The sequence below is a fragment of the Plutella xylostella genome, chromosome 8, assembly GCF_932276165.1.
Source record: "Plutella xylostella chromosome 8, ilPluXylo3.1, whole genome shotgun sequence".
Classification (NCBI taxonomy): domain Eukaryota; kingdom Metazoa; phylum Arthropoda; class Insecta; order Lepidoptera; family Plutellidae; genus Plutella; species Plutella xylostella.
Window position 1 is genome coordinate 7,164,852 of NC_063988.1, and position 22,122 is coordinate 7,186,973.

The following is a 22,122-nucleotide window of genomic DNA, read 5'->3' on the forward strand; positions in this document are numbered from 1 at the left end:
CTTGTTTATTAAACAATACAATATATTCTATCAATTTCAATAAGAAGTTTCAATGAATTTATTGTTCAATACTGTTCATTTAATTAAATATCATGCAAATACTATCCCATCATAAATTACCATCAATATTTTGTAATTTGTTTTAAACTTTTGGCACATTTTAATAAATACAATAATTAATATTCAGTTTTACCAATGGAAAATACACCTATCTTTCTTCTTTCGGTTGTGGGTTAATCTTTCGATTTTAAATAAACTATTTTGAGCATTACCTATTGTTCTTTTATTGTATACCTCTTAGAAAAACACATAATTCGTTCATAATTTTATATTTATTCATGTATATCCTAGATTATGTAGGCGTACAACTATACATCAACGTTACCATAATAGAGAGTATTGACACATTGTGTATAAACATCAAAAATCTTATTAATTATATTTTTATTTGTTGAATTAATTGATCTCGTAAGCGAAACAGGGCAATACTAAAGCACCACTTTAAGATTAGCTCTGTCAAAACATAAATAAATGAAACTAACATTGTAAGGTCTGCTGCAGCCAAATAGCTTCAGCTACCAATTTGCACCTTTATGATAAAGACCTGCGTTAGAACTTTAGGTTTTGACTGAACCTAATTTTAATTTGATGCTACAGTAACTGCTTCTATTGGGACCTGTACACAAGACTGCGACGCAAAGTAGCACCTTAAAAATGTCTGTCCCACTCGTAGATGTTCCATAGGAGAGTTGCGATACGCCGATTCGCTGTCTTGTGTACGGGCCATTAGACTTCTTAATCATCAACTCATCATTCAACAATAAAATATGATTATCATAATATCAATATCAATATTAACTATTGCAATATTCAGAGTTAGAGGTCTCCTTTTTCAACAAGTTTGTATCCGGCGAGAGCTGAAGTAAATTCGACATATTAAAGTAGAACAATCTTGCACAGCTGTACCGAGTTAGATCATAATTATGTCAAGTAATATACTGTGAAATATTTAAGTACTTACATACCTACATGTGATTAACATCGTTGTTTTATAGGCATCCAATGATTGGATTGTACTTAGATTACATCTCATACACATAAATTTTATAAACATTTAAAAGCTTCAAACAGTAAGTATCACTATAAGAGATTTATTTCAGAAAAACTCGGTAGAAAACTTGCAGGAAATTTTATCACAAAATGATAAATTCGTAGAAAATGTTTAACAAATAGGGCAGTGCCCCACTCTATTATCTAATGTGATAACTGTAGTATAGATAGGTGCAAGGTTAATTATTTATAAAAGCAATTCTGCAGGAAGACCATTTTTTCAACTCTGACTTACAAAGTCAGCTTTATAATGCCCAGCAAGGTAATTATTGGCATTCCACGGTAGTGGGGATGAGCCATAAGTGACTACACTGTTGTACCCAAACTAACAGACTAACTTATATTCATTCAAACATTGATGGTTTGTTAGTTAGTTTGAGGTACAAAAGTGCAAAAGCAACTTATAACATGACCGTCTTGCCTTGCTGACCGTCAATCTAAAATACCATAGTTTGTCCAACTGCAGATACACTTAAAATAATATGACATCAACCAATCAATAACGTATTTTTTATGCAAGGAAATGTATAACCATCTTAGTTGGTTGATATCATTGTCTATTATAATGAATATTGTTCTTTATTAATTATCATAGAAGTGGCCACTGGCAAGTTATATCTACGAGCAGAGTATAGAATACTATAAAAAGTGTTTTACACATTCAATAGGTATATGGCATAAGATTTTGACGAAAAATACATTGGCAAGTGTCTTTGTAACTAAGATACGTGTTGGAAAGACCAACAATTTACTTATAAAATTCATTGCTTATTTTGTAAACATTATGCGAAGGTAAAAGGTAAAAATATAAAAATATGTAGAAGTGCATCTAACACTTTGGTTGAGATTCATGAATAATAAAATTCTACTACTTAATAAAAATATAGTATTTTAAATGCTAATTAATATTTTGAGGAATGAGTTTTGTACATAAATAAAAACCGATTAAAACATTTTTACAGGAATGTTTGTGGAAGCGGGATAAATCAAGGCCTAATCCGAAATGGTACAATTAAGTCATAAATGTATGTACCTATGTAGACTTAATAGGCCCATGAGCTAAAAGTTATACAAGCATTATTCCTAATATATCCAGCCAGATAATGTAAATACTCAAAATCTTTGGTTGACTAAAATTATCACTCCACCAAAATAAAAGTAAGATATGGCCCATATTTATAAAACAGTTTTACATAAATCTAAAATACATTGATTATTATAAAGCGAACTTGCATATTACAAAGGGATTGGCATTTTTTTACTACTTGTTACAAGGATTAAACAATTTTTGGTTGTTGATATACCTATGGTCATTGGTCATGTCTGATTCCAAAATAATGGAAGAATATACCTCATGGCCTCATTTATAAGTCATTTGATTAAATAAATTTGGCGGAAACATACAGTTGAGTGTTATAAATTTCACAAAAAAGCCTCATAATATAGAACACCCATATTTTTACGTCAGGGGTTAAAACCACAGTCTGTGATTGGAGGAACATTTTTTTAATACGATTGTGTTGTTACCGCCTAGAACAACTAATGTTTCTTACTATATATCAACAAGAGTTAAGATTTGTATCCCTACTGTGATCATAAAAGTCCTTATTTCTGTTACAAAAAGTAACGGTGAATTAAATAGTAACAATTGAGACAAAATCTTTACTCGTGTAAAATAAAATACAGTACATAATTTTGTAATATATCTAAATTAAACAATTTATAACATTTACAGCCAAACACTCAGATTGCTTGCAGCTAAAATCTGTTTGAGAATAATAAATTCGCGATAAGCTATGATTAATGCAATATAAGTCAATAACCATAACGATAAATCCACTAACATAAACTAAACTATGAACTAGCAACTTCGTAATATACAAAACATTCTCACATATACCTACCGTTTCAACTGTACAGTCAACTCCATAAATATGTATACTTTGTACCTTGTCAAATAGCATGCATGAAGAAACTTCTTTGGTGGTCTAAGATGTTTAACAAGGTACAAAAATGAAGTGGTAGATGTTTGGCAAGTTTACTTATTTATGGTGTTGATTGTAATACGTTGAATACAAAACCTTATTTGGCCTACCATTAATTATAGAGGCGTGACTTCAAACTGAGGAAACAATTAATGGATTTTCGTATGATCTGAAGTCTTTCTATTCCTCAATTTCCAGTAGGTCCTCACTCATTTTCCTGTACAGTTAAAACAAGCCTACTTACAAATAACACACGGTCGAGAACTTCCAGTCGGTTCACCACAGCCACAAGCGCCGCGCTGGATTCTCACACTGTCATTCACTGGATTGTTCACCTGCAAAAGGAAAAATATATAATTAAGTACATATAGTACTGAAATTGGACGATGTTCGATGTCTGCGAGTTAATTTTCCACTTGGCTATAATCGCGGTTCACTGTTTGACATGCTTCTCTCTACTAGTTCATAATCGGATATCAAGCCGCGTGTAGTCTCGGAACACCGAGGTGTACGTGTCGTCGTTGGACGCCATCCTCCGTGAGTCACACTGTACCTTCGTTGTTGTTGTGCCGGCGCTGCAGCCGCTCCGGGTGCGAGTGCGCCAGCTGCGTGTAGTCTCGGAACACCGAGGTGTACGTGTAGTCGTTGGACGCCATCCTCCGTGAGTCACACTGTACCTTCGTTGTTGTTGTGCCGGCGCTGCAGCCGCTCCGGGTGCGAGTGCGCCAGCTGCGTGTAGTCTCGGAACACCGAGGTGTACGTGTCGTCGTTGGACGCCATCCTCCGTGAGTCACACTGTACCTTCGTTGTTGTTGTGCCGGCGCTGCAGCCGCTCCGGGTGCGAGTGCGCCAGCTGCGTGTAGTCTCGGAACACCGAGGTGTACGTGTAGTCGTTGGACGCCATCCTCCGTGAGTCACACTGTACCTTCGTTGTTGTTGTGCCGGCGCTGCAGCCGCTCCGGGTGCGAGTGCGCCAGCTGCGTGTAGTCTCGGAACACCGAGGTGTACGTGTCGTCGTTGGACGCCATCCTCCGTGAGTCACACTGTACCTTCGTTGTTGTTGTGCCGGCGCTGCAGCCGCTCCGGGTGCGAGTGCGCCAGCTGCGTGTAGTCTCGGAACACCGAGGTGTACGTGTCGTCGTTGGACGCCATCCTCCGTGAGTCACACTGTACCTTCGTTGTTGTTGTGCCGGCGCTGCAGCCGCTCCGGGTGCGAGTGCGCCAGCTGCGTGTAGTCTCGGAACACCGAGGTGTACGTGTAGTCGTTGGACGCCATCCTCCGTGAGTCACACTGTACCTTCGTTGTTGTTGTGCCGGCGCTGCAGCCGCTCCGGGTGCGAGTGCGCCAGCTGCGTGTAGTCTCGGAACACCGAGGTGTACGTGTCGTCGTTGGACGCCATCCTCCGTGAGTCACACTGTACCTTCGTTGTTGTTGTGCCGGCGCTGCAGCCGCTCCGGGTGCGAGTGCGCCAGCTGCGTGTAGTCTCGGAACACCGAGGTGTACGTGTCGTCGTTGGACGCCATCCTCCGTGAGTCACACTGTACCTTCGTTGTTGTTGTGCCGGCGCTGCAGCCGCTCCGGGTGCGAGTGCGCCAGCTGCGTGTAGTCTCGGAACACCGAGGTGTACGTGTCGTCGTTGGACGCCATCCTCCGTGAGTCACACTGTACCTTCGTTGTTGTTGTGCCGGCGCTGCAGCCGCTCCGGGTGCGAGTGCGCCAGCTGCGTGTAGTCTCGGAACACCGAGGTGTACGTGTCGTCGTTGGACGACATCTCGCTGTCGCGCATCTCCTCGTTCAGCTTTGTGAGGCGGAGCCTGCGGAATTATAAGAGGATATTTACTATGATTTCATTTGAGGGATTCATTTCATAATCTTAAGCCATGTTCGACCGCGGCAAACCTATACGAATTGGAGCTGTGGTGGAGCCGTACCTATATTGCGCAACGCCTATGTTCGATGGTTTGCCGTGCGCAGTCGATACACACGGTTTTAAAGTACTACTTTATACTTTTCTATAAAATTACAATTAATGTTCAACTTTAGGCTCAAAATACTTTATTTATGTAAAACCCTAAGTATATTACAACCTATGACTTTATGGCCACAAGCAATACCTCCCAAAAGCTCTTATAATTAATTCCAAATGTCCACTCACAGCGTGACGATGTCGGCGTTGGCGTTGTTGACGGCGACGTCGAGCGGCGTGAGGCCCTCGTTGTCGGCTATGGATTGGTCCGCGCGGTACCGGAGTAGCAGGCACACCTGGGGAGGGAATGTTACTTTACAGTCAGCGAATAATAATAACAATACAAATTTATAGGTTACCCTTATTTATCAGACCAGGCCGATTGATAGATATTAGAAAACTGTCGCATCCAATGAGGCCTGTGGTCACCTGTGTCTGTCTGTCGTCGTACGTTGCTCCTCTACTAGCAGTAAGTTTTGAGGCGCACTGTGAATCAGGTTGCGGTACGGGGAGCGGGGAAAGGTAGCCTTGTTTTCATTCGCTCGTACGAAGTCACCGATTCTATACTCTATTTGTTTTAACAAACGAGTACTGAAATTGTTTTACGAGTACTGAAATCACCCATCTCACTCTGTCAATATCAAAGTGGTATGGTGATATACAAACCTGCGCGGTGTGTCCGGCCTCGGTGGCGAGGTGCAGCGGCGTCTTCCCGTCGTCGTCCTGCACATTCAACTTAGCTCCGTTCACCAGCAGGAACGAACACGCCATGACTCATATGAGGGCTCACGAGCGACGCCCTCCCCAGCCGCAACAGACTACATTACCTGCTCTTATTAGGCTATGTAAAGTTGTACTTAGTTCCTAGATATATGTTATTTATTGTTTAAAATGATCTCAATTTATATATATTTTTAATTTAGTTTTTTTTTATGTTGTATTAATTGTATTTGTTGAATGCTAAATTCTATTTTGTAAATACATTTAATTGTTGTACTACCTAGCAATAATCGCGGCTGTTAAGCATTATTGTTTTTATAATAAATAAACAGTCGCCGTGACCGAACCCGGTCTGACAGAATCATCATCATCATCATCATCGTGGTCATGTAGGTACAAACCTGCGCGGTGTGTCCGTGCGAGCACGCCATCACTCATATGAGGGCTGACAAGCGACGCCCTCCCCAGCCGCAACACGATACCCGTTTTCTAAACTACGTATTGTTTTATAGTGCCTGTAATTCCCGACGATTTGGTCATAAACTACAGGCACTATACCTTCAGTCAGACGATCAGGGATCCATGGAGCAGTGGATCTAGCCGCCGCAACAGTCGCCGTGACCAAACCCGGTCAGACATAATCATCATCATCATCATCATCGTGGTCATGTACAAACCTGCGCGGTGTGTCCGGCCTCGGTGGCGAGGTGCAGCGGCGTCTTGCCGTCGTCGTCCTGCACGTTCAGCTTAGCTCCGTTCACTAGCAGGAACGAACACGCCATCACTGAGCCCTGCAAAATATATAATCATACACTATAAAATATAGCAATCTCTAAATATAAATTCAACTTTATAGGCTACATAAAATTTTAATCTTATTTTCCATAAAAAATTGTTTTATAAAATTTTGTGCCCTCTGAATCGGTCACTTGTGTGACTTACACTGTAGTTATAGCGCATGACGAGATGTATTTAGACGTATGGTCAAAAACAGACCATTGCCTTGGACTGGTCCACCGTTATAAAGCCGGAAGTATCATCGTAGAAAATATTTGTAACCGTCGTAGCTTTGGTTGTAGAGTTCCTAGGGAGGGTGTTTCAGTGTCTAGCAGTGGACACCAAACCCTGTATATCTACAGCTACACGTACACTTATGACAGCATGTAACGCGGTGCGGCCGCGGTGTGACGTCACGCGCGCGTCGACACCCTGTATATCAGCTAGATGCAACACCGGTGTGTATCTACAGGTTGTTGCCAAAGTGGTATACTAATCGGAAAGGGGGAAAACTCATGGGGTCAATATAAACAATTTTAAAAAATCGTGAATTTAAAAAAATGTTGCTTCTTTAGATTCCTCATATAGACACTTTGATGGTCACGTGACTTAAGTATACCACCATAGCAACATCCTTTATATCTCTAGCTACATACACTGACGACGGCGGCGTGCAGCGCGGTGCGGCCGCGGTGTGACGTCACGCGCGCGTCGACGTGCGCGCGCGCCGCCAGCGCTGACGTCATCACGGACAGGTTGTGCGCCAGCGCCGCCCGGTACAGGATGGTCAATAACACCATGTACCTATATCAGATACCTATATGCAACACCCAGTATATCCGCTAGATGCAACACCCTGTATATAAGCTACATGCAACATCCTGTATATCAGCTACATGGAACACCCAGTATTCCCGCTAGATGCAAGAGCCTGTATATCAGCTACATGGAACATCCTGTATATCCGCTAGATGCAACACCCTGTATATCAGCTACATGGAACCTCCTGTATATCCGCTAGATGCAACACCCTGTATATCAGCTACATGGAACCTCCTGTATATCAGCTAGATGCAACACCCTGTATATAAGATACATGGAACACCCTGTATATCAGCTACATGAAACATCCTGTATATCAGCTAGATGCAACACCCTGTATATTTTTAGATACACATACAGGATGCAACACCCTGTATATCTACAGCTACACGTACGCTGATGACAGCTGCATGCAGCGCGGTGCGGCCGCGGTGTGACGTCACGCGCGCGTCGACGTGCGCGCGCGCCGCCAGCGCTGACGTCATCACGGACAGATTGTGCGCTAAAGCCGCCCGGTACAGGATGGTTTGCGGGCAGAGCGATGAGATGTCTTCTTCTGTGGATTTGAAACAGTTTTATTGTGAATTTAATGCTTTGTAATGTCATGATTGTGTAAGTTGATTGATGTTTTTAGTAAAATTTGGGGCAGTTTGAACAGTTCAAAAGTTCACAGCTGCTTCAAAACTCAGGACTCTGTCAGAACAAAAGTTTTCTACGACTTTGGTAAATAGAAACCAAACTCTTACTTTTTATTTTTATATTACACGATTTGCTAAAACAGTAATCTAAATGGCGCTCATTTAGATTATTGTTAAGGCAAAGCGTGTATTATAAAAAAAAATGTCTAACTATACAGGGTGGCCCAAAGAGTGACGTCCAAAGGAAAATGTTTGATTCCTTAGGTCAAGGGGTAGCCAAATCACCCCCATGTATGTTCAGCAATTTTTAGTAGTTTAGGAGTTATGATTTTTTTTCCAAATTTTCTACGAAAATCGACCTCAGTGGATTAATTATGTTTTATAATTTTTTTGGATAACTTTTTTGAAGTATTTTTTATTTTTGCGTCATCCTCTTAAATTGTTCTTTTAACCATAAAAGTTTCAGCTTCCTAGCTGTAATGTAAGTTAGTTATTTTTATATCGAAAGTTCAAATTATATCATCGAGCTAAACTGCTCTGAATTTTCTACTTGAAATTAAAAATTGAACTAGATATTCTCATGGTCCCTTATTAATTTTAAAAACTCCGCAACGTTCCAAAATTACAAAAAAATAAAAATAAACTATTGCTCAATGGGGTATTATTTGGAGAAAAAAGCCTTCAAAGGTACCTGGGTGGAAATTACCTAATTAGTAAATTGTTTCAGAAAGTTGAAATATTCCTGTTATGTCATTACTAAGGACTAATTCAGTTAGAAAAAGTATCAAATTAAAGGGAAAATAAAATTATTTAAGTACTATTTTTTTTAATTTAAGTTACATTTTTTAATGTAAATTCATAGTAAAATGTTTAAGTCTGAGTTGTAAGACTTATGAGATAATTGTATTATTAATACTAAGTAAATAAACTCAAATAATTATTTTACACATTTACTCACAATAAATTTTCAAAATGGCGACCTCCCACAGCAATACACAACCTACATCTACGCAAGAAATTTTCTTTAAGTCGCCTATACGCTTCTCTGTTTCATTCAGATGTCACTTTTTGACAGAAGTCACATTTTTGAGAAAAGTTACTTTTTTGACATGTTTAACTTTTTGACAGATGTCATATTTTTTACATTTGTCACTTTTTTGACTTAAAGAAAATTTCTTGCGTAGATGTAGGTTGTGTATTGCTATGGGAGGTCGCCATTTTGAAAATTTATTGTGAGTAAATGTGTAAAAAAAATATTTGAGTTTATTTACTTATTATTAATAATAAAATTATCTCATAAATCTTATAACTCACACTAAAACATTTTACTAAGAATTTACATTAAAAAATGTAACTTAAATTAAAAAAAAAAGTAAATAATTTATTTTTCCCTTTAATTTGATACATTTTCTATCTTAATTAGTCCTTAGTAATGATATGACAGGAATATTTCAACTTTCTGAAACAATTTACTAATTAGGTAATTTCCACCCAGGTACCTTTGAAGGCTTTTTTTTCCAAATAATACCCCATTGAGCAATAGTTTATTTTGATTTTTTTGTAATTTTGGAACATTGCGGAGTTTTTAAAATTAATAAGGGACCATGAGAATATCTAGTTCAATTTTTAATTTCAAGTAGAAAATTCAGAGCAGTTTAGCTCGATGATATAATTTGAACTTTCGATATAAAAATAACTAACCTACATTACAGCTAGGAAGCTGAAACTTTTATGGTTAAAAGAACAAGTTAAGAGGATGCCGCAAAAATAAAAAATACTTTAAAAAAGTTATCCAAAAAAATTATAAAACATAATTAATCCACTGAGGTCGATTTTCGTAGAAAAATTTGAAAAAAAATCATAACTCCTAAACTACTAAAAATTGCTGAACATACATGGGGGTGATTTGGCTACCCCTTGACCTAAGGAATCAAACATTTTCCTTTGGACGTCACTCTTTGGGCCACCCTGTATAACTTTCGAAATAAAAAATAATATCTATAGTATCAAACGATATACCTTCATTAGCGACGTCTTCTCCCTCAGTGGAATCGTGGTCGCTGGACAGACTGAGGTCTATCTCCCGCTCCGAGCACAGCTCCGTGCCGATCATCAGCACAGCGCTGCTGGATTCCGACACTGTGGAGATAGGACCAGAGGTTATAGCTTGATGATAGAGATAGTTCAAATGTTTTAATGCGTCGTTGTTTTTACCCCACTGCCGAAGGAGGAGTGTAATGTTTTTCGATTGTATGTATGTATGTTTGTCTGTTTCTTTGTTCCCTCCTGTAGCCTAAACGGCTTGATAGATTTTGATGTATGAGGTATTGTTAGAAGCGTATTGATGACGCGAAGGTTATGGGCTATGTGACGTTACATTAAAATGTACATAGCGCCCTCTAGAGGACATAACGTGATGATCGAAAAAATAATATTTTTCCCACTATGACGTGTGGGGTATCAAATGAAAGGGCTTGATTTGCATATTACAAAAATATGCATATTGTAGGTATTTAAATTAAAACACCAAAATTATAGAAATAAAAAATGTTCATGAACTAAAACCCGACTACTGACGTAAAATTTCATAAAATAAAAACAACTAAAAAGTTACAAATAAAACGCTAAAAAGATGAAAACAAGTCCCAATGTTAATGGAAAGTATCGCAGGCGGGGACCAACTTGATCGCCACACAAGGCCGTTTTCTAAGTAACATTCAGCTAAATGGTGAACCCTCTGCTGGTCCCTGCCTACGATACTTTATACATACATAACATTTGGACTTGTTTTCATCTTTTTAGCGTGCAGTCGGGTTTTTTGTTTGTTTATAATTATTTGGATCTTAATTCAATGGGAATAATGGGATGAATAACAAAGTATGGAGGCTTTACTCAGGCTCACCTTGTAAAACCACGAGGGTGCATGTCAAATGATACATACATAGTTCTCACAATCCGTGCGTTCTAAATCGCATGCACTATTGGGGAATCGGCCGATGGCCTTAAAGCTTAGAAAGTGTGCATAGCAAAAATGCACGCACAACAAGTTGCGTACGGGATATATCTTAAAATCGGGAAGGAGATATTTCCCGATATTACATAATATATCAAAATCATGAGTATTTTGACTGTCACTCACCGCTAGTATTACTGTTCACATCACTCTTCTCGCTGTGATCGCTGATGGTCTCAGGGACGGCAGACGGGTTGCGATTCCTGCAAGCCATACCAATAAATACTATAGGTCGAAACTATATGAAGGTCTAACTCAGTTTAAGAATTTAGTGGCAAAGTGTTAAATACAATGCATAATCCAAAATTTACCACAACTTACGACAAATATAAAACTGGGAAATCTAGCGTGGGACTCCAGTCAATGGACCGACCAAACTAGACAGATTGCTGTAGAGGTTGGGTTACAAGGATATCGTTGTGGCGTTCATATTAAAATGTCCAGCAGGACGTCTGTTACTACGTTAATAGACGATTATCAGCTGATGAACAGCAGAGACACGTACTGACCTGCGTCTAGTGCGCCGCACGGACCAGCGGCGGCCGACGCGCTGCGGCTCGGCCGGCGCCACCTCCTTCACGAACAGCAGAGACACGTACTTGGCGCGGATCCACGTCTCACGGACCGACCTGCAATGTTTATTTATTTATTTATTTATTTACATTGGAGTACCAACAACATGCACATAAAATCATCTTATTAACATTCACAAATATACTTAAGTCTATACATGCATATTAATTATAGGTACCCACATCATTCATTAAATAAAATCTTAATTAATATCTAACAATTACGATACATAATTCCAAAAACAATATAAATATAATGGTTATTCTTACATGCAATGCAAAACAAAATTAATTTAATTAAAATAAATTAAATACATTATTGGGGAAAAAAAATTATACATTAATTACAAATTTCAGAATATAACTTATTTAGGTATAATTAAATTGAATTTCAATCAAAAAAACTTAATTTTAACAAATATTAATCATTACAATAATAGAATTGGTAGCTACTTGTTAATATTGCTATTAATATAGTACGTCTTCAATAAATTATTTATCTATTCTATACATAATATTATTATTTCTTATAAAAGTGGTTGAGCAATTTGTTTTTCAGGTTACTCTTACCAAATATGTCTAGATCGGGTATTTTAGTGGTAGTAAAATTGTACTCCTGGCTCATTCGGAAGAGTGGTGTTTGCTGTCCGAGGTTAGTTTTGGTTACCGGAACAAATAATATTTTTGAGATAGGTTTTCTAGGAAGATGGTATGGGACTGATATGCTTACATTCTGAAGGAGAAATGCAGAATCGATTCTACCTTCTATCACCTTTCGTAGGAAGTTAATGTCATTCACCATTCTCCTATCATGCAGTGTGTTCATTTTGTAAAATGAGAGACGCTGATCATAGGGCTGGCGATGAGAAATACCCTATGTTATATGATAGATTTAGATGGAATGGAATATGTTCAGGGTATACGCGCATATAACCTGGTGTAGCAGTGCTTGGTGATTCTGTACAAAATTCCACAGATTATAAATAAAGTCAATATCGGTATGTTTCTTGGGAATAGCTACTTGACAGTAGCTATTCCCAAGAGCTTGTTGGGTAATTTTGCGGGAGCATGTCATTTGCACCTGTATAGACAACTACTAATAAAACCCCATTTAAATTAAATGTTAGTATAAACTTAAAAAAACATTTGACCCACACCGTGTTATAAAAGATAATTTTTATAGTTACCTATCACAATCTGGCGTCGCGCGTGTTATCGTGGTGCCCTCTGCATTGGCCTCGTATATTCGATTCACGATTGTATTCCCAAGTTCCGCCATCACCTGGAAAGGAATGACAGAATTTATCTTCACGTTGTAAAAGTGTGTAAAATTATATACCTACAAATTTACTTCATATTGAATGTTATAATCAAGAGTCACTATTTTATTCAAGGCTCTTAAAATAATTACCGCACCTTTATGATATCTGGTTCCCAGTCGTCTAGCGTTAGAGACCTCACTTTACTGTGATGTACGCCGAGCGATCGATGGATTCCGGAACATTCTGAAATCGAAAATAATATAAAAATATACCTATCATTAGATATACATATTGGTATAGAATTTAAGTCACACAGCGTGACAATGAAAGGGCTGTGTCCACAGTGGTGAAAGGATCCGTCAATTAATTTGGTCCTTCGTTTAACTGTCCAATAAAAATCTATTTTAACTCCCTCAAAGAGACCTCTTCCTTGGATGACGCATATTATGCAGCAATGCTGATGATTACCTATGCAGAGCGTGATGCCGAGGTTGATGCTGGCCCAGGCGGGGTTGGCGCCGCCGCAGTCGCAGCACGTGTTGTTGCCGGGAATGCTGAGCAGCTGCTCCCATATCCTGGAAACAAGATTAATAAATAATGTTTATGTTTATGATAAACGATAAGAATTAAATTACATATAAAACGCACACGGGTACGGAGAAACAATACGAATATGGTGTCATTTCTTATAATTAGTAATTCGCCGGCCGCCATTATGGACGGTTTCTCTATGTACGCGCACTAAAATGTGTATGTCTATAGAATCTGCATGTTGACTGTGTGTTTTCTTATCTTTCGAGCAGTGATAAGTATATGCAATTTGATGAAGATTGAAGAAAAACGCCTCATATTGAATATGCTAGAGGCAATATATGAATAAGTTTTGTTTTCTATAAAAAATACGCAAATTTCGTAACGTTTTTATATCTTTTTATAATAATCGATTTCGTTACCCTCCTGAGCCTAGAAAGTGAGCAGTGGGCTGCCATACTTGAGTTTCCCCCCCTGCGCCTCTTAACTGGTCCGTCTCACCTGAGTTTCCTCCCCTGCGCCTGGTGTGTCGGCTGCTGTCGCTCGGTGGTCCTGGCGTCCGCGCAGTCCGGCTGCCGGCCCTGCTGGATGGCGGCGCGGATGCCGCGACCCAACCGCCACCTAGTGCCGCTGTTGAGTGCTTGTGTTGTCTTCACATTTGTATAGCTGGTATATAGAATCCAGCCGTCGTTGTCTCACCTAAGGTCCCCGATATCGCTGGTCTATAGAATCCAGCCGTCGGTAAAACCTAAGGTTTCACCCCGGTACCCGATATGGTAGCGGCATTCTCGCTTCATTAACGATCCATGGAATCTAGCTGTTGAGTAGTCTCACCTAAGTTTTCTTCCCTTTACCTGGTAGTTACTTCTTCAGTCAAATTGTTGAGTCAAACCACCTAAATTTCCTCCCCTGCATCTTTTAAATGGTTTGTTTCACCTGAGTGTTCTCCCTTGTGCCTGATAAATGGGCTGTCTTAATATAGTTTTCTCCCCTGCTCCTAGTAACTGGTCTATTCTATTCTCTGTGGGGGTGTAAGTACTTGCACCTGGCTCTCTATCCTAGTAAGTGGTCTGTCTCACCTGAGTTTCCGCCCCTGCGCCTGGTGTGTCGGCTGCTGTCGCTCGGTGGTCCTGGTGTCCGCGCAGTCCGGCTGCCGGCCCTGCTGGATGGCGGCGCGGATGCCGTGCTGCAGAGCCGCCACCCAGCTGCTCAGCATCTCGTCGGAATCCGCCTGTAGCATGTGGCTTCTGTTGGCGAGATTAAGGATATGTTTTACATATTTGTGTGTATATTTTTTATATATAAACATTTTAAAAAAAAAATTGTTCCTTACCCACTTATGACTACTGTTCCTTTAAAGACACACACAAAAAAGTTACTTATATAAATATAGGTTTACTGACAAGTAGTTAAAATTTATATTTCATTGGCATTTTTCGGTTTTTTTATTTTTCCCGTAATAAGTGGGCTAAACACAAAATTCATGGAGAACCGATACTGAAAATGGGATTAGGTATTTTGGCTTCTTTTAGTCTAGGACATCCAGAGTAAAACCCTGCGGGTAAAAGCTTTAAATAAAACGAGAGCAATGGGAATGGGAACGATCGGCATAGCGCGCACCAATGGTATTGCTAACTCTTGACACATTCCGCTCACCTCGGAAACCCATACCCCTGCGAACGCACGGTGCATGAGTGCAGTGTACTCACTTGGAGGGGGAGAGCACCTCGAAGCAGTGCCGGCGCTCGCCGTCCGTCACCGGGCGCACGGTGCACAGCCGCAGGTCCTCTTCCATCACGGTCACGTGCAGCTCGCCGGTGCGCTTCCTAGAATATACATGTGTTATTATTAGTGGGACGCTCTCCGCTGACCTCAATGTCAACCGGTACTAGTTGAATGAGTTTTATGGTGCTCTTTGGGAGATGCCTATGTTCTGGAGTGGACCATTACAGATTACTGTTTGATGAACCAATGGCGCAGGGGTTTAACATACACACTCCGATTGTTGTGAAGACGGTTCCCATTTGGGGAGGATACCTATTGTTTTAAAAACACATATTTCTGCATTCGGATCCCGGTTGTGATTTTTGATAAAATGATTCATGATATTATAATTATCATACCATTCATACCACGTATATTGTTAATAGCACTTATCTGCACTTGTTCAATCTCCGATGCACTTGACGTTACTTGACACACCCATTAAACTACTCAATAACCACATCAAAAACAACAAACACCAACGATAACATCATCAACATAAACATAAACAACAAAATAAAACATCCACAAACCTGTACACCAAGCGGTTATCGTACAGATAGAACCACCTCCGGTTCCACGTCTTGAACGCATTTGACGTCCTCTTGAAGAGGTATCCCTGCATCCTTGGCATATTTTTGAGACAGGGGCTCCCCAACCCCTCCTTGCTATCACTCTCCGCCTCAGTCTTACAGCTAGGCAGAACTGTGTCCCTACTATTCACTATAGTGTGGCGATTCTCCATTTCTTTGTCGAGTATTTTTGTGTCGTTACGCATTGTTGTTACCTGAAAGTGGCAATTATACGGCGCGAATTATTAGCGGAATAAGTAAAACGTTTTTGAGAACTCATCAGTGTAATTGACGGTCTTAAAACTTGGGTTGTTATGATTGTGAAATTACATCTGTTGGTTGAGCATTGATTGGTAGACGAGTTTTGTAGGGAAATAGATCTTGTGCGTTAGGAGTTACGGTTCGTATTGCAAATTGTAAGCACGTGATTAGGTGTTAAAGTCTTTCAAAAGTACTAGTGGTAAAGTAGTCTTTACTAAAATGCACTAGCAATTAGGGGACCGTTATAGAAATCGAGTATGACAACGGTTTTGAGCGAGACAAAAAAGAGTCGTTTCACAAAACGATGTCAAAGTTACTCGGCTGGAAAAATGGGTCATGAGAAATTTGGGGTCACTTTATGAGATTCCATTAACTATTACTTTTACGGTCCCATAGAGCATTTTATTTCCTCTAACATATTTTTGTATATGGGTCAACCTAAGAAGTTACTTATAACAGAATGTAAAAAGTTTATTCTATTCATTGCATTCAGTTATAAATAATAATTTTAACAGGTGGAGTACAGGACATAATATTATGGTTATTTAAATAGTCTAGAAGTCTAGAAAGAGGCCAACGAAAAGATAATCCAATAAAGGGGTACCACGCATCAATTATAACAACGTTTTAATAATCTAAGTTAACATTTACCTCTTCAGCAGTTGTTTTGAGAAACGGCTCCAAGTCCTCAGTGAGATCCGCCCCCTGGTGGTAGTAGGTGCAGCACGCTTGTACATACGACAGGAACTGGAACAAACGCAAATTTATGTCACCACTTATCACACTTATCTAAGATGCGGCTTGACGAACGCCTATAAAGCCACTGTGTGATGCGAAATGAAGAGGAAAGGAGGGGCGTTATCAATTTAATTGTAAACAAGAAATTGGTTACTTGTTCTACTACTTTCCCGTATCTGTATTCGCATAATGCTTTCTTTTCATTATGAATACAAGTTTTATGAAAGTAGTAGACTAGAAATAGAATAGAATATTGTATTACAGGCATTACAGCTTATCTAAATGATAAAGTTTACTTTAATTTTCTTACATACTTGCATATGTTAATTAAACACTCTGCTACAGCTACAACTATTAACTATCAATAACACAAATTATAAAATAATGATTGTTTAGATGTATCTAATCCTGTACCAAACGAGTTATGATCATTGTAACTGCTTAGGTAAGCCATAGCTAATGCTGTGGCATTGACGTAATTTGGTTAGCCTTGTGTTGTGAATCATCTATTGCAAGTGGGCGATCTGTTTATACTTTTATTTATTTACAGCCGGTGGCATTGCGCATCAGTTATGGTATCGGTTCAGTCAACAACTCAACACAAATTTGTTGGTGTGAGGGTGATGAAGTATTTTTAGCGGCTCACAAAAGCAGACAAGTTCAGTGTTGGGACAATTAAGATAAAAACATCAACAATTTGCAAGTAAAATAACGTTGCATTTTATTATGTTTCTTTGCATCGAATCACAATGTTAATGTACAGTTTGATGATATGCAAAGTAACCCGGGACCTATACAGCTGTAACTAATGGTGAATAAATAATTAGATGTAGTCTGTAGTTTTTACCTTTCTTTTGTTTTCTGGGCACACAATACGCACTAGATTCTTGAGGTAGAGTTAGAACCAACTCTTGCGCAGTAAAATACCACAACACTCGCCTATACGTGTCAATAGGTCACTGGTTTCGAAGAGACTGACATCCGACCAACAAATTTGGCGAAAGATCTACGTTGCACAACTTTTTGCAGGCTCTAAGTAGTATACCTTTAAGTTGGTTTATAGGTACGCGTATGATATAATACGTTTTAAGTACCTACGAAGTTGCAGACTTTATTTATTTAGTTATTTATTAGGTACATATCTGCAGCCAAACCAAAACAAACCATACTATGGTCCACGTCTTTCTATGGTCGAGATTGTACTGCTTAGGTCCTTCGTTATCAAATCCGTCATCAAGTAGATAGATAGGTAGCCGGGTAATAGTAATGTTCCGAGAAAACAATACAATCATTTTATGAATCAGACGCGCATCTACGCGTGGCAAGGTAGATATAATAAAAACTACCGGCAGTTCACAGTAAGTGATACAATGCAGTTTTTTATTATTGAATTTAATTATGACTTTAAAATTGTTGCATCAATTTATTATTTCACTGCACTTTAAATATCAGTCATGTGAAGCCTCAAAATATTAGGCATGATCTTCTTAGCTTTAAACATTCTTCACATATGTATATTTTTTGCATATAGATAAGTATATTTAGACAATCTAGAGTATTTCACGGTTTTACGATCGCGCAAATAAAAACAGTCATGTTGATTTGATGATAATCGTAAGCCGGATTATCGCGTTATCACAGGTTACGCTACTTACCTCATTATTATGAGATGTAGACTAAATTGCTCTTGAAAGTAATGTAGATTAGAACTAAAATAAACAATCTACATAATAACTTAGTTAATGCTAACTAGATTGAACAGTTCCAAAAATGTTGACGTAGAACTATAATGCAACTTACATACTGACCTATATTTATGAATATTTTATATCCTACTTCTTTAAAATAAGCAACTTTATGAACTCCTTTAGGATTAGTGATTATTATAGGACCTTTTCTGCAACACTTAGCACAAAATATTCGGCCGAAGTGCGTTCCTCACTTATTACGCCATATAGCTACCTACATATAATTACTATGTTAAAACTACACATGGAAATAGATTAGTTATAATGAAGCCTTAAATCTATGCTGTTCATGTTAAAGTGAGTTCGTTACACGTGTGAAAGTTAATAGGAGGGCTATTTGAAAACGAAGCCCTACTATTGTCTAAGACTGTAAGCCTAGTCAGATACAGCGGAGTAATAAAAATAAATAGGTTTGAGCATTCTCGTTCAACCAGAGGAAATAAAATGTTCCCGAGCAAGATAAAGTACCTTCTACCTTATTCATGGAATACATTGTTTTTTAAAAGCTACAGTAACCTAGGTTTTGCAGACAAGCAAACGCACGGCGGACGGTCGGAATTAAAGCTGGACAGAAACACTAAAAGGAAGTCGAGATTATCATATAGGGCTTCCGTGTTTACTTGTGAAGCGCGCAACCCAAGGCCGTGTCCTGGACGCCAGCGGGCTCCGCTGCTTGCACCACTATCGTCGTGAGCAGCTTCACGCAAATGTCTATGAACTTGATCAGGACGCGCGTACCTCCGCTCGCACTGCCCGCTTCCCCCGCTAGTACGGGGTGCATTTAAGACAGATAGGGACAAAAGTTTTGCATCGCCCTCACTCACATCGTGCAGCCTCAAGAGTGAGCGCGACGGAGAACTTTTGTCACGTCTTATTAGCGCCCTGTGCTACAGGGCCGGGGCGCGGCCTAAAACATTTAACATAATGTTACCGTGGCGAGGATCTCGTGCCGCTTGCGCGCCTGCAGCATGGTCACTCGCTGCACGTGGTCCAGCGCCGTGTGGCGGAAGCACGAGCGAGTGGCCAGCAGCAGGTTCACCGCCTCCTCCACGTCCGGCGGCTTGTGCTTCGACACCTGAAGGGAAGGGGGGAGGTTATACCATAGACTAGTTATACTAACTTCTTCTTATAGTGCCTCTCCATCATTGGAGGTTGGCAGTCAGCTCTTTGCAGCGCTCTCTATTCCTGGCTGTTTTAAATACTAAACTAACTAAACTAACTAATATTATAAATGCGAAAGTAACTGTGTCTGTCTGTTAGTCTGTTACACTTTCACGCCAAAGTTACTGAACGGATTTGAATGAAATTTGGTATACATATGGTCTAGACCCTGAGAAAGAACATAGGCTACTATTTATCCCGAAATTCCTAGGCGAAAACTGTTTTAAGACGAAGCAAAGCTCACGGGAATAGCTAGTTTCTTATAAATTGGTTGGGGTAAGAAAGGAGCCTTCCCAAGTGACGTGTCAACTGTACTTTGTTTACGTCTGGCGCTCCTTATCCAGGATTTATCCGGCGCATAGTGTGGCTGAGAGTTTATTTATTACAAGATTGTTATTTAGTTGTGGGTTTTACAGAGTACTCTTTCTGTAATTGTCTTGAAGATGCTTGCGAAGTATGAAATCTCGAAATATCTATTTATCACACCACCTAGTAAGTACCTCTTTTTGACTCACAATATAAACATTGGTTCATTGACACAGTTTGATTGTAAGTGCAATAAAGAATGTAGATTGTATAATAATGTTCGGTTAATAAGTTGCGTAGCCCCTATTTGCCAAGTAAAAAGTTTAAATCATTAATCCAAGATTACATTAGCTGCATACACAAGGCCTTTCATTTTGCATTATTTGAATGAGTAACATTTTCCCACACTCGGTAGTTATGAATGGGCTGAGTAGTTTGTGATTGTGGCTTACTCATTAATTAGTTGTTGATGCTATTGGGTTTTTAAATACAATTATAATGTGTTTATTAAGTACTAAACACATTTTACACAAACATGTGTCCTAATAAAAAAATGGTTTGAAGTTTATAATGTATTATTTACCTGTGAGTTTCTGTTTAAAGCTAAATCCAGATCATTTGAGATTTTATCAAAATGATGTTTGCTCTCTTTTACTCCTTTAATATCCCTGCAACAAAATTGAGAAATTAATTCTGATTGAAATATGAGTATTTATTTCCTATAAAAGAGATGGCCTGAAATATCAACTTTATCATAAGGATTTTTTACAAATTACAGATTGATAAGAAATAATAAAATATTTATACCATAATTTTTGCATTCACACAGTTAATCAGAGCATGACACATAATTGTATACAAAACAACAACTTATAATAATGAGAGCACACACTTCAACAGATGATTATAAATACACAAAAACATGTTTTATTATGCTCCAAAAGATGTTAATCATAAACTAGTTTTATGTAATTTATGACAAGAAACTGCCAGTCATTAAAAGGAAGTCATTATAAAAATATTGTACAGTATCATGCATTCCCATCATGGTAAACTCTAGGATATAAACAGCACCCAATCATTCGCTATGGCTTGGACAGAAGCTTAGTTTGAGACTTTGGCTAGATAAGGTAGCCCTCCCACTGTCTAGTCTTAGGTGGATCGCTAAGCATTTGGGCAAGCTTGTTTAAATGGTAAGTAATCCTGTAATTGTATGTTCTCGAAATATGTAGGTAAGTTAAAGGTAATAATATCTAAAAACTTACACTTTAACAAAAGCGGTGAGATTCTTGACGACGGTGCGGGACACCTGGTCCAGCAGGATGGAGTGGAACTTGTTCATCTCCTGCAGTGAGTGGATCATGCGGTTGAGGCTCGCCATCACCTGCGGGTCCTCCGAGAAGTAGCCGCTCAGGTCCCATAGTGCATTTGTGAATGATCTGAAATTAGACCAGATATTGTAGCAATGAAGGTACAAAATTGTTTTTTAGAGCATTTATGATGGTCAGCTTTGTTTAGCAGAATGTAGGTAGGTACATGTTTATTTTTTTACTTAGCCAAAATACATAAAAGGCACTTAATTTAGTATTCATCAACAGGCTGTTGTTCATCTTCAGAGTAGGTTTAAAAATTATAATTGATATTGTTAAACTGTATTTACCCTCTGTTCGTCATGTATGTTTTTCCCGACTCAATCATTAGACAACATGCCTTGAGAACTTTGTCTAATTTGAGCTCCAACGCGTCTATGCTTGCTTCTTCAGTCTCTAATTGCTCCCTAAAATAAACAAACAATCTAATTACATCCGAATCACGTATCGGATATACCGATTTCACTTTCTATTCACAATTGAGGAACAAAATAACTTTCATTGATTATGCATTTATCTACCTAAATTTTGGGGAGTCCCTTAGGCATTCATCGAAATCAATCAAAGGCTTCATAATGATTTTATTATCAGTTTTACTTTCATTGAGCTCTTCTCAACTCAAAATATTTAAATTTAAATAAAAATAAGTTTTTTGCTTCACGTACACACCAACAAACAAACACCCACTTTTTGATGTTTTTTTTATGTCACAGATATGACAGAGACACAGATTAATTTATCAGCTGCTTGTATTGTTTTTCTTTCTTGCAACCCTGAATGTAAATACTATGAACATGAAAAACCC

At 38.8% G+C, this 22,122-nt stretch overlaps 1 protein-coding gene across 1 annotated transcript; it reads right to left on the reverse strand.

The window, feature by feature from the left end:
- Positions 1 to 313: 313 nt before the first annotated feature.
- LOC105393191 (arf-GAP with coiled-coil, ANK repeat and PH domain-containing protein 2) lies at positions 314 to 22,020 on the reverse strand. The gene is made up of 20 exons (XM_048622398.1): positions 21,839 to 22,020; positions 21,608 to 21,724; positions 21,213 to 21,386; positions 20,531 to 20,615; positions 19,412 to 19,555; positions 16,646 to 16,741; positions 15,695 to 15,948; positions 15,107 to 15,223; positions 14,477 to 14,644; positions 13,335 to 13,441; positions 13,021 to 13,109; positions 12,792 to 12,886; positions 11,542 to 11,661; positions 11,159 to 11,235; positions 10,039 to 10,158; positions 7,777 to 7,937; positions 6,460 to 6,573; positions 5,252 to 5,358; positions 3,649 to 4,910; positions 314 to 3,430 (listed from the first exon to the last, which is right to left on the reverse strand). Exons 1-19 carry the CDS (start codon positions 21,889 to 21,891, stop codon positions 4,754 to 4,756), a joined length of 2,355 nt encoding a protein of 784 aa, XP_048478355.1. The 5' UTR covers positions 21,892 to 22,020; the 3' UTR covers positions 314 to 3,430; positions 3,649 to 4,753.
- Between the last annotated feature and the right edge of the window lie 102 nt (positions 22,021 to 22,122).

What these genes read in the sequence shown, in the direction of transcription:
- LOC105393191 (XM_048622398.1), bottom strand. Translation starts at nt 21,891, where the DNA reads ATGAAGCCTTTGATTGATTTCGATGAATGCCTAAGGGACTCCCCAAAA. An exon ending in CTCACCGCTTTTGTTAAAGT is followed by an intron (nt 20,616 to 21,212) that starts GTAAGTTTTTAG and finishes ATTTTGTTGCAG; the next exon opens with GGATATTAAAGGAGTAAAAG. An exon ending in TCAAAACAACTGCTGAAGAG is followed by an intron (nt 15,949 to 16,645) that starts GTAAATGTTAAC and finishes TGCCACTTTCAG; the next exon opens with GTAACAACAATGCGTAACGA.